We start from the raw sequence: 16389 nt of genomic DNA, 5'->3' as shown, positions 1-16389 counted from the left end.
ACTGTCTGCTTGCCCACAGCCTTCAGGTCTGAGATTCGCTCAACCCCTCTGCCTTCCGTTTCTGCTCCATATCCCCTGATCAGATGGCTTTCTCGGACCTGTTCTTGTAAACTTCAACCCCCTCCCTTCCCATCTTTCCCTGCTTTATTTTATTGTCTCCTGTCACATTACACGTAATGTATTTCTTTTTCTCTCTCCCTGTCTAGAATATAAGCTTCAGGAGGGCAGGGACTTTGTGTTATTTACTCCCATCCCCAGTCAGGGCTCCATAAATATTTACTGAATGAATAAATGTACACATAAATCAATGAATGTAAAAAGAATGAAAGGATAAATTGTTAGGAATTTTTTCTCTACTTTTGAAATATACTGTTGGGAAGTCTTTTAACAGGAAAAAAAATAAATATATTTCCCATCAGTATCAAGCAATTAAAATGCTCTAAGTTTGACAAGGTATTATAGAGCTGGAGAAGACTCAGCCAGCAAGTCTGAGGGCTGGGAAACACCCCCTCATTTTACAGGTGAGGGCAGAGGCCCAGAAGGGTGGGGCTGCGGGTCTCAGGTCTTGCCCTAGGCGGCAGCAGGTGGAGCATAGCCTGGTCATGATTCTGCTCTTTAGGCTTTGGAGAAACTCATTCTTTGTTTAAATCTTGGTGTTTAAGTCTTGGTGTTTCCAAAGTTTAACCCCACAAAAGAAAGCTGCTTGAAGAAGTCCTGGATGTTGTGCTCAGGGAAAACATTAACGACCACCCAGCTTCAGGCCTGCGGTTACCCCTGCCTCTGCTTCCTCCTTCCGGCATGTGGGAGGAACCTGAGAAGTGTCCTCACCTGGCCTGAGTGGGCAGTTTGGCTCTAAAACCAATTGATTCACCCAGACAAGCTGCAGCCGGCCTCCCTGGAGGGCTGTTCCTCATGGCCCCCCACCTTGTTCTCTACACAGCGGGGGTGCTCCCTGGTGTGACCCTCTAACTTGGGGTCAGGAAGTGAGGCCGCCTACAGAGGGGTCGGGAGGAGGCTGAGGGGAGCTGCAACAGGAGAGCTGTGCTGATCTCCCTGCGGCATCCCTGGGTCCTGCCCTCCTTCATAACCTCAGGAGATGCCTGTTCAGGCTTTTTCAGATGTTCTATCTCCTGTTTTGTGTAATGTGGAGGAAAAAATCACACTTGTGGACAGCAGGCACTGCACAGGGCTCAGCCCTGCACCGGGAGGGGCTGCAGTTCTTCCCCATCCCTCAAGTGCTTCCCTCAAGGACCTTGTTTCAGAAAGGGGCCCCTTTCCTGGAAGGGAAGGTGGGAGGGAAAGCCTGGCCGAATGAGCTTGTTCAGGAAAAGGCAGACAGGGTTATGGGCAGAAGGAGAGAGGGGGAGAGAGATGGATTGATTGATTGAGAACTTCTTAAGGAAGTGTGGGAACAAGGTCGCACTCACTCAGTTTTGTATTTTCAACAGTGCCTAAGACCAGACCTCGAGAAGCAGGGCTAATGAATGAATGGGTTCCCCAACCTTGGGTGAAGTGATCAGAGGAGTAGCAGAACAGAGCAAGGAAGCCAGTGTGACAGAGAAATGAAGGGATCAATGCCACAAAATTAAAGAGAACACGGGGGTCGCTCATTCCAAATCCCCCACCAGGAAGCCCCTATCAGGAGGGGAGGAGGAGCTCCTAGGAACTGAACTTGGACGCAGGCCACTTCAGCTAGAGAACATTTCTGAGGAACACCAGACCTCGTCTCCTTCCGGGAGCGGGATCCAACACCTGGCCAGACATATCGGTGCTGAACAAAAGTGCACTGGGGGCTGATTTTAAATTTCTTCTTTATTTAAAAAAAAAAGCGTTTTTCTGGGTTTTTTAAAACTTCTCCAATACATTAAAACTTTTTTTCCCGCCACATAGCACTTCTTTCTTGCCTCTTTCATTTCTGCTCCTGGTGTTGCCTGCCTCCTGCAAGACCCAGATGAAGAAACCTTTTCAATGGTCGAGATCTGAGACTTGGAGCTGGAGGGGCTGAAGGCTTGAAGGAAGGTGGTTACTAGTCAAAAGGAGAAGTTCATTTGCACAAAAATATAAACTGGGGAGGATGAGACCAGCACATACACGTATGGATTGATCTACAATCCATATAAAAAAATAGACCCAAATTGTCATTTTACATTTGCAATATTATACAAAATAATATATATTTTTAAACAACACATACCCACCTACACACACGTGCGCGCACACACATACACACAAGGTGCTAGTGACCCCTCTGTGCTTCTGCTTGTGGGGACAAGGGTGTCAGTAGGCAAAGATGACATGGTAAGTGACCTGGTGGCCATTGTCCCAGGCATAGAGCAGGCGGTCCTTGGGGTTGTAGTCTATCTGGGTCGTATAGGAATACTCATTCTCAAACAGCAGCCTGGGGACGATCTGTGTGTTGGTGTGGGTGTCGAAAGCGTAGGAGATGTTGGCATTCCGCTGGTTGTAGCTATCCACGGCGTACAGCACCCCACAGATGACGAAGCAGTTGCCGTAGAAATTCCTCCGGAGCCCCGTGCGCCATGTGGTCTCCTTCTGTGTGCTCAGGTCGGCGGCATTGAGCTTGCTCAGGACAATGACCTCCTGGCTGAAGCCCTCATCGTCCAGGGCCGGGTAGATGAGCCATAGGCCATTCTCGTCCACAGCAAAGTCCACGTCTGAGTGGCCCTGCCATCGCCAGGGGGTGGCCTCCTCGTAGGCCACGTCATGCAGCATGGCCCAGGCAGCCACGTAGCGCTGCTTCAGGTCGTACTTGATGATGTTGCGGGTGAAGGCGCGATTGTAGTAGAAGGCGCCATTGTATACCACGTGGCCTGTGCCGATCCAGCTGTACGGGAGCTTGTAGGAATTGCTCCAGCGACCTGCAGGTGGGGAGAAAACAGGAGGCTTCAGAGTGGCATGGCAGAGGGTGGGCAGCCCATGTGGTTAAGTGAGTGATGATCAACGAGGGGTCTGGAAACCCAGGTTTGTGTCTTGGCTCTGCCACTTTGTAGCATCCTGTAGCACATCACTCAACCTGTCCGTGCCTCAGTGTCCTCATCTGTCATAGGGAAGTGACAATTCCCATCTGCCTGTTTCAAGGATCCAGGGAGCTAATATACATGAATGTGGTTCGTAAATTGTCAAGGGCTATGGGAAAGGGAGGCTGTCTTCTGGACTGGGAGGTTTTTCCATGTCCCAGGAGCTCGTGAGGAGGGGCAGAGCTGAGAGGCAGAGAATGTGAGGGAGTGGGGAAGGGGGACCGCTCTCCAAGGAAAGGTCCTTTAGCCATCAGAAGAAGGTGTCATCCTTCCTATCCGTCATTACCACCCAAAGAGGCCTGGCTGTGATAAAAACAGAGGATGTGGGGAAGGGAAGGAGCAGCCTGGGTTGGATCTTTATCATGTACCTTGTTTGAAGTTCTCCAGGTTCCGGAACTCTACCAGGGTGTTGCCGTAGTAATAGTTGGTTACGTAAATCCGCTCATCCTTGGCCAGGGGGTCCTTCATCCAGGCCCCTTCATTCCGCCCATATGTGTTCTGGGTGGTCGGCCCCGTGATTGTGGAGAGAGTGTCCTTGCACCTTCCTGGTGGAGAAGAGGTGGATGGAGGTTTTGGGCTGATCTAGTGATGCCTCACCCCTTAAACCTCTGCTGTTCCTCTATTTAGAGTCTGGACTCCTCGGCAGGCTTTAACAGCCCTGTATAACCTGACCCCAAACATTTTTCCACACCATCTCCTGCTACTCCCCTGATCCACCCTACACTTGACCCTACACTTGAGCCTCCACCATGCCCATCTTTGGCAACTTTCACACCACTATGCTTTGCTCCTGTTCTGACTTCTCAGTCCTATCCTTCAAAGACCTAAGATCCAGAGTCCTTTTATGACACCATGCCCTCCTCTGGAGAACTATTCTATTCTATTCCATTCAGCTCTCAGGGTACCATGAATGCTGCTCTCTTACAGAGCATGTCATCCTGCAGCTCCACAATGTTTGTGCTTCTCTCTCCTCCCTCCACACCTGCCCCCAACCGGAGTATAAGCACCAAGGGATGAGGGAATGTGGCTTTTCCTCATTGCATTCTCAGTGCTCAGAACACGGTGTCTGGCTTGCTGCAGGCACCCAAATGTCTGATCCCAGGGTGAACACACAGCATGAGAAGTGTGGCCAGAGGAGAGGCCTCTGCTGGGTGTAACCAGGAACTCGGCTCTGCCAGCTGCTGAGCTGCCCCAGGCTGTGGGACCAGCCCTAATGGAGCAATGGCTATTCATGTCCCTGAGGCCCACCTGCTGTCCTAGAGAGCTGTCCCCAAGCCTATGCCCCTGTCACTACTGGGAGCAGAATGCCAGGGCCCTCTGCTGGGTAACTGGGGGGCAAGATACCAAGTTTTTGAATAAGGAGCTGACTCTGGGTATAGAAGCCTCCTTCAGAGATCAAGTCGGCCACGATGGGACAGGAACTCAGCAACATCCTTCTGAGTGGCTCTGGACCCGGTGCCCAGGAGAGGCCCTAAAAAGCCACTGGAACTATACTGGGTTCTAGATGAAGTTGAGAGCCTGCAATGCTTATATGCAATATTATTATTGAACATAGCCTTGAATGATAGTGAAGTCACACGTGACTAAGGTCATGTGCTCTTCCTGTCCTCACACTTGTGGATTATGGAGGAGGTGGGAAGAGGGCAGTGGGAGGGGGCAGTGAGAGAGCCACATGAATGCTGCCCTCACAGCTTCCTTACCCCCTGCTGGCAGCTGGGGCCAGCAGAACCCCTGCCCCACCTGCCATCATGACTGACGACACCGATGGGTGATGAGAATAATTGGTCCTTGACACTCACCTGGGACAAAAGTAACAAAAGACCCTACAGTTTGGCTTCCAGAGTTCTCTAAATTCTAGGTCACCCTCATTTCCAAACTGTTCCAATCCGTTCCATCTATTCTGCTCCCCACAAAGTGGTTTGAGGAAGGAGTCCAAGCCCTGCAGCCGACAGGACAGGAGCAAGCAGCTGGGCCCTTGGCCCTGGGTCTGGGGCAGCTGGGGATGGAAGAGGCATGAACACTGTTTTGCAGGCAGGCCCCATAGCTGGGTGCAGTTGGCAGGGTTTAGGCAGCTCAGTGTGGGGTTTATTAGGTCCTGGTCTGATGGAGCGGGGAGAGATTCAGTCTCCATAAGACAAACAAAAGAACCTCCCTGCCAATGCCTCATTCCCCCAGAGCTGAGCTCATCTGTTCAAGACAATAAAACAGAAAATTCTGACTGAGCCCTGGCAGCAGAGATTTGATGGAAAAGCTCTCATTCCCTGGAGCTAAGCAGGGCCCTGGCTGCCAATGAGGACGCCACACTCCTTCTGCACTGAGGTGAGCCCTAGCTCACCATGAGGATTGCCATCACCGGGCAATCCTCTGCCCTGGCAAAGCCCAGAAAGGGCACCAATTCCCTGTCCAGAGGCATCCCCGGCTCATGCCCTCAAGCCCCACAGACGGCCATGAGGTGAGGTGTTTTCTGTCTGGGGATTACCATGGCCATGCCACTTCTCTGACCAAACACAGAAATTGCAGGTGGACTCTTGAAAGCCAGGACTCGTCCGTGCAGCTCCAGCAGCCCTGAAAATCCCTGCAGGGTCCCGTCTCACACCAAGGCTTTGCAGTGGCAGGGCCCTAATACTGGGCTATAGATGTGCCCCAGGCTGGGGCCAGAGGCCTGGCTCTGGTCTTGGCCCAGCCACCAACTCCAAAGTCTGTGTTGCAACTGTAATGTCAAAAAGTTTTAATCTCTTCAGAAGTAAAATGATTGTAATGCATGCCCTGCCTCCTTCACCAGAGTGCATGGAGAGTCCCCTCTGAAGATGATGTGGTAGACTGAGTAATATACCCCTGAGATATCCAGGTCCAAATCCCTGGAGCCTGTGATTGGGACAAAAGGAAACAAAGGGGACTTTGCAAATGTGATTACATAAAAAAAATCCTGAGATGGGGAGACTATACTGGACTATCTGGGTGGTCCTATTGAATAAATACAGTCACAAGTATCCTTATGACACAGAGGCAAAGGGAGATTTGACCACAAGAGAGGAGGAAGCAATGTGATGAAAAAAGCAAAGACTGAAGTGATGTGGCCACAAGCCAAAGAATGCTGGCAGCCATGAGAAGCTGGAAAAGGCAAGAAACGGATTCTCCCCTCAAGCCTCTGGAAAGAACCAGCCCTTCTGATACCTTGATTTTAGCCCTGCAAGACTCATTTTGAATTTCTGGCCTCCAGAACTGTTAGAGAGTACATTTCTGTTTTTAGCAACTAAGCTTGTGGCAATTTGGAGGCATAGGAAATGGATACAGATGGAGTCAGCTTCTTGGGTTAGGGCACCCTTATTTCTGCAGGAAGAGGGGAGTCCCCGCTTGCATTTTCATAGTCCTAGTACTAGGACCTCAGGCTGCATTTTCACATGCCCTCAGAGAGAGCAAACACTGCTGCCCTGCGGATGAGCCCAGGCAGGACAAATGCAAATGATTTCAGAGCATTTGAAGACAGGATCAAGGGAAGAGGTCAGTAAACCATGAGACCCAGACACATCACTGTGCTCTGAGAATCTGGGGCAGCTCAGATGCTCCCACACTTGGCAGCAAACCATCAGCTTTGGAGAGAAGGTACTGTATGTTGACTCCTCTTCAAGGGGGATGACAGAAAGATGGGAGAAAGTTCAAAGGAACTGCAGACAGGAGAGTGCAGTCTGCATCTCATCTTAGGTTTTCCCAGAGCAGGGCTGCCAAGGATGCCGGTGACACTGACATTTACTACGCACTTTCTATGTATTCTGTCATTTAACCAACAGTCCTGGGAGACAGCTGGTCCTGTTTCAAAGGTTACCAGGGTCTGAAAAGAAGGGGCCCTTCCCCTCAGCATATAAACCTCCTCAAATCTCAGCATTCTAAAAGAAATAAATCAGCAAGCAAGAGCCTTCCTGGCGCTCCCCAGCTCTCAGCTCTGGTGCTTACTTGGCAAGCTTCCCCAGTAGGGTCCTTGGGCGTCTGCTCCCCAACTAACCTCGTCAGCAATGCCTCTCAGCCCCTCAACCCGACTGCTGCCCCTTGGGGTGTTCTCCAGTCCTCTTATTCTAGTCAAGCCTCTGTTTTTTGCTTGGAAACTGAGGTAGCCACCCCCCACCCCCGCTGACACCCACCCACCCACCTCAGAAGGCGTTTCCTTCTTCCCCCAGCTTCCACCACCACTCTCTCCTGGTCCCGCCCACCTGCCTGGTCTGGCCTTCTCCATCTCTTTGGCTAGTGCTTCCTCTTCTGCCTGCTTTCAAATGCCACCCTCTGGAGTTCCACCTTCAGCCTCCTCCCTCCTCATTCTTCCTGCAGACTCAGCTCCTGCCAACAACTCAGCCCAGGTCCTGATTCTGAGCACCGTGAATCCATCCAACTACCTACAAGGCACTTTCTTTCTGGATGTCCTCATGGCTCCTCAAACTTAAAGGACTGAAAATGGAAATCATTTGCTTCAGTTCACAGCCTGCTCCTCCTGTATTTACTGTCCCAGAGAAAGCCATGGCACACCATCCACCAACTGAGCCAGAAACCTAGGTCATCCCTGATGTCCCCTTTCCCTTCACCCACATTCCAACTCAGCACTGAGTAACATCTTGACCCTGATCCTCCACCTCTATGGCGTAGTTCAGATCTCACCAACTCTTGCCTGGATCACTCCAATTGAGCCAGTTTGTCTCTCTGGCTCATCTCTGCCCACTTCTAACTTATCCTCCCCAGTATTCCCTGTGCTGCTTTTCCAAGACGCACATCTTCTTAAACCCTTAATGACTCACCATCTCCAACCACCAAGTGCAGCCCAGAGTCCCCATCCTAGCACATCAGCCCTTCCTGCATCACCATTCTTACTGTTGTCATCTGCCTTCATTCAGAGGTCTCAAACTCAGATGCCTACAGGGGTCAGGCAGGAGCTGAAATGATGAGTCAGGCTGAGTGTGAGACACATGGTGGCAGAAGACACTGTGGTGAACTGGAAGAGCTGACCTGAAGGCATTCAGATTCAAGAACATAAAAACACATCTTAGGATGAATTTGGCCCTCAGGCTGCCAGCTTGAGATCTCTTGCCCACACCTAGCTGCTTGTATTCACCATAGTTGCCAGGGCTATGGTATTCACCATAAACCCAGGGCTGGCTTTTTGGGCATATGATCTGTGCAATCACACAGGACCCTTGCTCAGAAGGGCTGCCCTTCATTTAATGATCTGCTGTCACCATCTTGAATATCTTAATATTTTCACCCTCGAACTTGTATTTTATGTGAAGTCTAACAATGCAGCCTGTTTGTGAGCAGAGGAGAATGCAAGATATGTGTGGCCACATTCTTTGTCCCCTACTTGCATATAGGGTTTGCTATGCCCAATGAGCACAGAATTGCAGGTAGACCCACTACGTGCCTGAGTTCAGTGAGATTCAAAGTGAGCACAAGGTAGGTGTGTTGCCCCAGAGGCCACATTTTACATTTGAACCAGATCGTGCTCCGAAAGCAGAAAGAAGGCAGTGGTGTTCTAAGAAACACAAATGGTCAAGGAACCCTATCATATTCTTTCTTGTGTTACTTCCCTGTATTAGACAACAACCTATGTTGAAATTGACACGAAAGAAGAGGGAAGGATAGGGCAACTCATAGTTCCGTTTTCTTTTTAGTCCTTCCTCACTCAGTAAGCTGAAGGCAGGGAGTGTGGTTAAAATGTTCATATATCAAGTAAAACAAAAACAGATGAATTAGTTTTGTGCAGTATTTCCACTATTCTAGTAAGAACATACATACATATGTATGAAGGAGCTACAAAATATGAAATGAGTCATTTTGGTGGATTCTGCATAAAAGTTGAAAGATCTTATATTTGCATTTAAAACTAACATTGCACAATATAAAGATGAATTATATAATTCATGCTAGTAAATTAAATTTTTAATACAGGCATACCTCAAAGATATTGTGGATTTGGTTCCAGACCACTGTAATAAAGCGAATATCATAATAAAGTGAGTTTCACAACTTTTTTGTTTCCCAGTGAGTATAAAAGTTATGTTTACACTATACTGCAGTCTATTAAGGGTTCAATAACATTATGTCTAAAAAATGTATACACCTTAATTAAAAAATACTTTATTACTAAAAAATACTAATGATCATCTAAGGCTTCAGTGCGTCGTCATCTTTTTGCTGGTGGAGGGTCTTGCCTCGATGTTGATGGCTGCTGATTGATCAGAGGAGTGGATGCTGAAGGCTAGGGGGCTGTGGCAATTTCTTAAAATAAGACAACAATGAAGTTTGCTGCATCAATTGACTCTTCCTTTCATGAAAGATTTCTCTGTAGTGTGTGATGCTGTTTGATAGCATTTTACTCCATAGTAGAACTTCTTTCAAAATTTGAGTCAAGCCTCTCAAACCATGCCACTGCTTTATCAACTAAGTTTATGTAATATTCAAAATCCTTTGTTGCCGTTTCAACAGTGATCACACTGTCTTCACCAGAAGTAGGTTCCATATCAAGAAACCACTTTCTTTGTTCATCAATAAGAAACAACTCCTCATCCATTCAAGTTTGATCATGGGATTGCAGCAATTCAGTCCCATCTTCAGGCTCCACTTCTAACTGTAGTTTTCTTGATATTTCCACATCTGCAGTGACTTCCTCCACTGAAGACTTGAACCCCTCAAGGTTATCCATGAGGGTTGGAATCAACTTATTCCAAACTCCTGTTAATGTTGATATTTTGACCTCTTCCCATGAATCATGAATGTTCTTAATGATGAATCCTTTCCAGAAGGTTTTCAATTTACTTTGCCCAGATCCATCAGAGGAATCGTTATCTATGGCAGCTATAGCCTTACAAAATGTATTTCTTAAATAATAAGACTTGAAAGTCAAAAAGACTCCTTAATCCATGGGCTTCAGAATGAATGCTGTGTTGGCAGCCATGACAGCATTCATCTCCTTGCACATCTCCATGAGAGCTTTTGGGTGATTAGGTGCATTGTCAAAGAGCAGTCATATTTTTAAAATAATCTCCTGGCCAGGCGCGGTGGCTCACACCTGTAATCCCAGCACTTTGGGAGGCCGAGGCAGGTGGATCACTTGAGTTTGGGAGTTTGAGACCAGCCTGGCCAACATGGTGAAACTCCATCTCTACTAAAAATACAAAAAATTAGCTGGGCGTGGTAGCATGTGCCTATAATCCCAGCTACTTGGGAGGCTGAGGCAGGAGAATCACTTGAACCTGAGAGGCAGAGGTTGCAGTGAACTGAAATCGTGCCACTGCATTCCAGCCTTGGTGACAGAGCAAGATTCTGTCTCAAATAATAATTTCTTTTTCTGAGCAGTAGGTCTCAACAAAGGGCTTAAATTATTCAGTAAACCATGCTGTAAAAAGATGTGCTATTATCCAAGCTTTGTTGTTCCATGTATAGAGCACCAGGAGAGTAGATTTGCATAATTCTTAAGGGCCCTAGGATTTTTAGAATGGTAAATGAGCACTGACTTTGATTTAAAGTCACCAGCTGCATTAGCCCCTAACAGAAGAGTCACCTTGTCCTTTGAAGCTTTGAAGCCAGGCACTGACCTCTCCTCTTTAATTATGAAGGTCCTAGATGGCACCTTCTTCCAATGGATGGCTGTTTTGCCTACACTGAAAATCTGTTGTTTAGTGTAGCCACCTTCATCAACAATCTTAGCTAGATCTTCTAGATAACTTGCTACAGCTTCTGCATTAGCACTTGCTATTTCACTTGCATTTTTACATTATGGAGACAACTTCTTTCTCTAAATCTCACGAACCAGCCTCTGTTAGCTTCAGACTTTTTTCTGCAGCTTCTTCACCTCTGTCAGCCATCATAGAATTGAAGAGAGTTAGGGCCTTGCTCTGGATTAGGGAATTTTGCTTAAGGGAATGTCGTGGTTGGACTGTCTTTTTATCCAGACCACTACAACTTTCTCCATATCAGCAATAAGGCTGTTTCATTTGCTTATCATTCATGTGTTTACTGGAGTAGCACTTTTAATTTCCTTCAAGAACTTTTCCTTTGCATTCACAACTTGGTTAACTGTTTGGCACAGGAGGGCTTTTGGCCTATCTCGGCTTTTGACATGCCATCCTCGCTCAGCTCTGACATTTCCAGCTTTTGATTTAAAGTGAGAAGTGTGGAATTCTTCCTTTCACCTAAACACCTAGAGGCCATTGTAGGGTTATTAATTGGCCTAATTTCAATATCGTTGTGTGTCACAGAACAGGGAGGCCCAAGGAGTGGGAGAGAGACCAGGGAATGCCAGTTGGGGGAGCAGCAGAACACACACAGCATTTATGGATTGAGTTCACTGCTTTGTATCGGTGTGGTGGGTGATGCCCCAAAACAATGAAAATAGTAATTGTCAAAGATCACTGATCACAGATCATCATAACAGATACAAAGAAAAAGTTTGAGATATTGCAAGAATTACCAAAATGTGACACAAAGTGAGCACATAGGGTTGGAAAATGGTGCTGGTAGACTGGCTTGACACAGGGTTGCCACAAACCTTCAGTCTGTAAAAAAATGCACTCTCTGTGAAGTACAACAAAGCAAAGTGCAATAACATGGGGGCATGCCTGTATTTCTTTACTTACAATAGCATGGAACAGCAAATAAAAAACACCATAAGGAGAGAGAGACAGAGAGAGAGGCACATACACACCATGAATGGAAGAAGAGGAGCTTTATATTTACTACTTGGCATGGCACTTTTCCCCTGCCTTTTGAGCACGGGCCCCACATTGTCATTTTGCACTGGGCCCCGATGCTCTTGTTGGCTCTGGTTCTTCTCACTGCAGTGCTACCTTCCTTCTTTGCCTAGCTAATTTCCCCTGATGCTACAAAACAGCTAGGCCAGCACCTCTTTCTGGAAGAGGGTCCTGGGCTGCCTCAGTCTCCCTCTGTGACCCACTGTGGCCTGTGCCCCCCAGTGCTCACCACCCTGCGTTGAAGTCATGTGTCTGTGTTGGTCTCAATACAAGCTGTGCAACTCCAGGGCAGGGCCCCTGCCGTATCTGTCTTTGCATCCCTGACACCCACGGCACTCACACATCCTGAGTGTGTGATGGTCCACTTAATACTGGAGCAAATCTGAATATTGTTTCCATGCTTAGAGCCCTCTCTATCTCTTTTAGCATCGAGTCCCTACTTCTCATTCCCTTCATCATCAGGCCCCGGCTCCCTACCCTGGAATTCCATCACTCTCCCTCACTCGACCCCATCTGTGCTGGCGTACCTGGGCTGCCTTCCATTCCCTGCCCAACCTGGCGCATGCTCTTGGCTCTGCCTGGAGAGTTCTTCTCTGCCCTCTGAGCCTGGTGAGCTGGAGAACACCCTCAGAGAGGAGCCCCATGGCAGAAGTGATACGACGCCCCTGGACAGCATGCATCCGTTGCCAGCCACCCTTCCCATGTGCTCAGCCACTTCAGTCACTGCTGCCTCCCTGCACCTTTGGGAAAGTGACCACTTCTTGCTCACTTTGGATCTTTGCAGCCGAGCACGCTGTAGTGGTAGATGAATTATTAATACTAGATGACTCTTTATCCTCATCAAGAGGCTTAGACTTCAGTCCTTTACCACCTGCAAGGGTGTATTTTATCCATTTTATATCCTTATTTCTAGGGCCAGAGGCCCCTGTGTTATACGATGACTGGATTTCCAGTTTTCTGAGCAAGTTGGGTTAGGAGCATCAGCAAAGAGACTGAGACCAGTGGAGCTGGGGCTGTGGAGCTGGGGCTGGGGGAGCTGCCTGTCTAGTGACTTAGAGTCTGGGCTCTGCAGAGGCTCTGGAAGCTGTCCCAGCCCACGTCAGCATCGCCTTCCTTGGGCTGCCCCAGACCAGCCTCCCTGACACGAGACAGGCAGGACTGGCCATCACGCCCCATGGTCGGCACAGCTGGCCAAGCCTCGGGGTGGTTACAGTCATCTGCTTTGTGGGGGAGACATTCTTCATAGTTCATGGTATTTTCTAGATTCAAATAGGAGCCAGGCTCTCTCTGGTATTGTTATAAACTGACTGTCCTCTTTGTCTGCTCCTGCCACCCGCCCTCCCCCACTCCAAACCAGCCCCTTCTACAAAATGCATCAGGAATTGTAGTTGCTAAAGTGTGGGAATCTGCAGAGCCTTGGCCATGTGGCAGTTTCATTTCTCTGCAGTAGCCTGAGCTATTCCCAAAGTCAGGGCTGTCCCGAGCAGAAGCGCCTTCTCGGATGGTACCAATCCTACCCAAACCCCAGCTCCAATTACTGACAATATTTTTCCTCTCCCTGTCCTAGAGCTACACTACGGCCAAATGTTTTGTTTGCACAGCCAAAAATGAATTCTAATTTACTTGTTTTTGGATTTTTTTTTAACATTTTATAACTCTCCTGAGGACAATGGTGGACATTTTAGGACATCACAAAATCAGGATTGGAAACCATGGGATAAAATCTTTCTTTTAAAATTAGTGCTGTTTACAACCACATCTTAAATAGCTCAAAAATCAAAATTGCTGGATTCATCAAACAGCAAACAAGCTTTCCCAGGTAGCAAATCAGTGGCCCATGTCTATTTCAGCCAAAAGCTTTTTGATTTTACTGATGACTGGGAGATGTCATCACATCACGGTCTTCCTTGGCCAGACACAGGCAAGTCAGGGGTCTGTAGAGAATGTTAGGGTATGAAAATCTCATCCACACCAACAGCAGCCAGAGGGAGGCATTTGGCAGTGATAAACTATTGAAAATAATTCCCAGAAACAAACTTATCGAAGCTAGACAATGCCTAGACAGCCAAACCTTTCTTCTCTGGGCCACCCCCTCCTCTCACCCCTTGGCATCTGAAGAACACACTACATCTGTGTCCATGTCTATTTCTTCTGCAGTCGACATAAGAGGTGAGAACCCCAGCTCCTCTGAAAAATGCCACGGGCTAGTCTTTAAGCAAACCTTACATCATCAGCATGATGATGCTATTCTAGTTAAACAGAATATTGAACAAGAGAAAATGTCATTCCTACCACCAGGTAAATGGCTGCTGGGACACATGGCTTCTCTGGGCATCACATCTCAATTAGGCTACTGGAGGGAGGAAGAGTTATAAGTGTCCCTGAAAACACCAGAAAAGCCTGCTGATGGCAAAGTCCTGGGGAGGCAGTTGGGGAGAGGCTGGGTTCTGGGATCCAGGTTGGTAGGTTATGGAGAGAGTGAACAACTCACTCCTGGCTAGCAAGTCATCGATAGAAGAGGCTCCCAGGCTGGCAGACACCATTGCCTGATGGCTTGCAAGGTGTGTGGGTCCTACCTGCAGCCTGTCTTCACTGTTAGCATTCTGGAAAACTGTGGTAGGGGTGACAGGGGCCAGATTCCTAAATATTTGGAGGGATGTTCCCTCTCACCCAAGGGTGACAGGAAGCTGAAATGGTAGAAGTATGGGGGCCCAGGGAAGTTCACTTCCATGGCAAAGGGAGAGATGGAGTGTTGGGCTCAGGGCCTGTTCTCAAAAGCACAAAGGTCAGGCTGCCCAGAGCTGGTGCACAAGTGGTAGCCTCTTCTCCGACCCCAAGGCAGGCTGCAGAAACACAGCAGGACCCCTGCTTCAGAAACTTAAACATTTTCTCCTGCTCCCACGCTCACCTCTAAGGCCCAAGAACTGCCTTCTCGCTTAGCTTCCTCCAGGCAAGCGTTCGTGAGATTTTGCCCTGGGGTCCATTTCTATGGGCTATTTCACTGCTCTCATTCTGCCATTATTCTGAAACTTACACCCAACAAGAATCTTTACTTACAATAGCATGGAACAGCAAATAAAAAACACCATAAGGAGAGAGAGACAGAGAGAGAGGCACATACACACCGTGAATGGAAGAAGAGGAGCAGTATCATGACCTGGTAAACTTCCTGTGGAAAACCATAGCATATACTGAGACCCAGAGAAGGCAGAGATTTGGCCAAAGTCACACAGCTATCAATGGCAGAGAGCAGTGTCTGACTCCTGGCAGGTACTGCTTCACCACTCTGTCTCTGGCAGCAGCTGGTACCTTATGCTGAGGAAGGATTGGGAATGAGGCTGCCAAGGGCAAGAAAAATGGGAGAAGGGAAAGATATGTATAAGGCAGGCCAAATCCTCTGTCAAATCAAGTGTATTTTTCAACAAATATTTTGATGAAATTATTACTCAATAGAGTTATTTTTCAGTCATGATCAGTGGTGATTTAATGAATGTTTGGTTTAGTTCTTTTTGGAAAAGACATTTGTAACTAGCTCCCATTTTTCCTTTTATAGTTCCTTTTTTCTCTACTTTCCTATTTCACTGCTCTGCGTTCTCTTGGGCCACGGAGCTCCCAGGCACAGAATAGGGCTGCATTCTCCATGCTTCTGGAACATACCTTGTTTTTTTAGACCTAACAGTCAGGAGGCTTCCCTTCTCTGCTTAGAAAACTCCTATTCAGGCCCAGCGCGATGGCTCACGCCTGTAACCCCAACACTTTGGGAGGCCGAGGCGGGCAGATCACAAGGTCAGGAGATTGAGACCATCCTGGCTGACATGGTGAAACCCCATCTCTACTAAAAGTACAAAAAATTAGCTGGGCATGGTGGCGGGCACCTGCAGTCCCAGCTACTTGGGAGGCTGAGGCAGGAGAATGGCGTGGACCCAGGAGGTGGAGCTTGCAGTGAGCCAAGATCGCACCACTGCACTCCAGCCTGGGCGACAGAGCGAGACTCTGTCTCAAAAAAGAAAAAAAAAGAAAACTCATATTCATCCTTCAAATCCCAGCTCAAATGACACCTCCTTAGAAAAGTTTCCCCAGCCTTCCTGGCAGCCAGGCCAAGCTAATATTCCTTCTTTCTTTTCTCTGTTTTTCCATTCCTCTGGTACAGCACTTGTCACATGGTGCCATGATGTTTCTATGCTCTCCATGGGTGGGGCTCATGATTTTGCACCGAGGCCCATTGCCCCAGCTATTCCCCTGCTCTCACTCTGCTACAAATTTGAGACTTTCCCCCCAGTAAAAACCCTTTGTTCTTTTATGGCTTGGTAAACTTACCACAGAAAAATTCACTTATTCATCACTGGATACCCCAATAGCCATCATAAAGCCTAGTGTATGGATAGCCCTCAACAAATATTTATAAAACTAACTCCTGAAGCCAAATCTTGGCTCCATTAATTCATATGTCTATTTTAGGAAAAAGAGTCCTACCCTTGCCACGGGCACATTTTCAATACATAAACCCTAGATGTTAAAACTAATCGTTGGTCAAAGGCTTAACTCCACTTGCCATTCCCATAAAGAACTTTGACCATCTGGTGCCTCCCTCTCCTCTCAACATATTTCCAGGCTCAGCCTTT

General features: G+C 47.9%; 1 protein-coding gene across 3 annotated transcripts in view; it reads right to left on the bottom strand.

Moving 5' to 3' along the window:
• Positions 1-1794: 1794 nt before the first annotated feature.
• Positions 1795-16389, bottom strand: part of OLFML2B (olfactomedin like 2B) — a 41361-nt gene continuing 26766 nt past the window's right edge. For all 3 annotated transcript variants that reach the window (XM_003824559.5, XM_063598784.1, XM_008978233.5), the window contains 2 exons: positions 3407-3583; positions 1795-2879 (listed from right to left, as the gene is read on the bottom strand). In XM_003824559.5, the coding sequence (XP_003824607.4) occupies positions 2278-2879; positions 3407-3583 (779 nt within the window). In that variant the 3' untranslated portion in view covers positions 1795-2277. The remainder of the gene's footprint in view (positions 2880-3406; positions 3584-16389) is intronic.

The sequence above is a fragment of the Pan paniscus genome, chromosome 1 (assembly GCF_029289425.2).
Source record: "Pan paniscus chromosome 1, NHGRI_mPanPan1-v2.0_pri, whole genome shotgun sequence".
Classification (NCBI taxonomy): domain Eukaryota; kingdom Metazoa; phylum Chordata; class Mammalia; order Primates; family Hominidae; genus Pan; species Pan paniscus.
The sequence above is the reverse complement of the archived record's forward strand: the minus strand, read 5'-3'. Positions and strand labels throughout refer to the sequence as shown.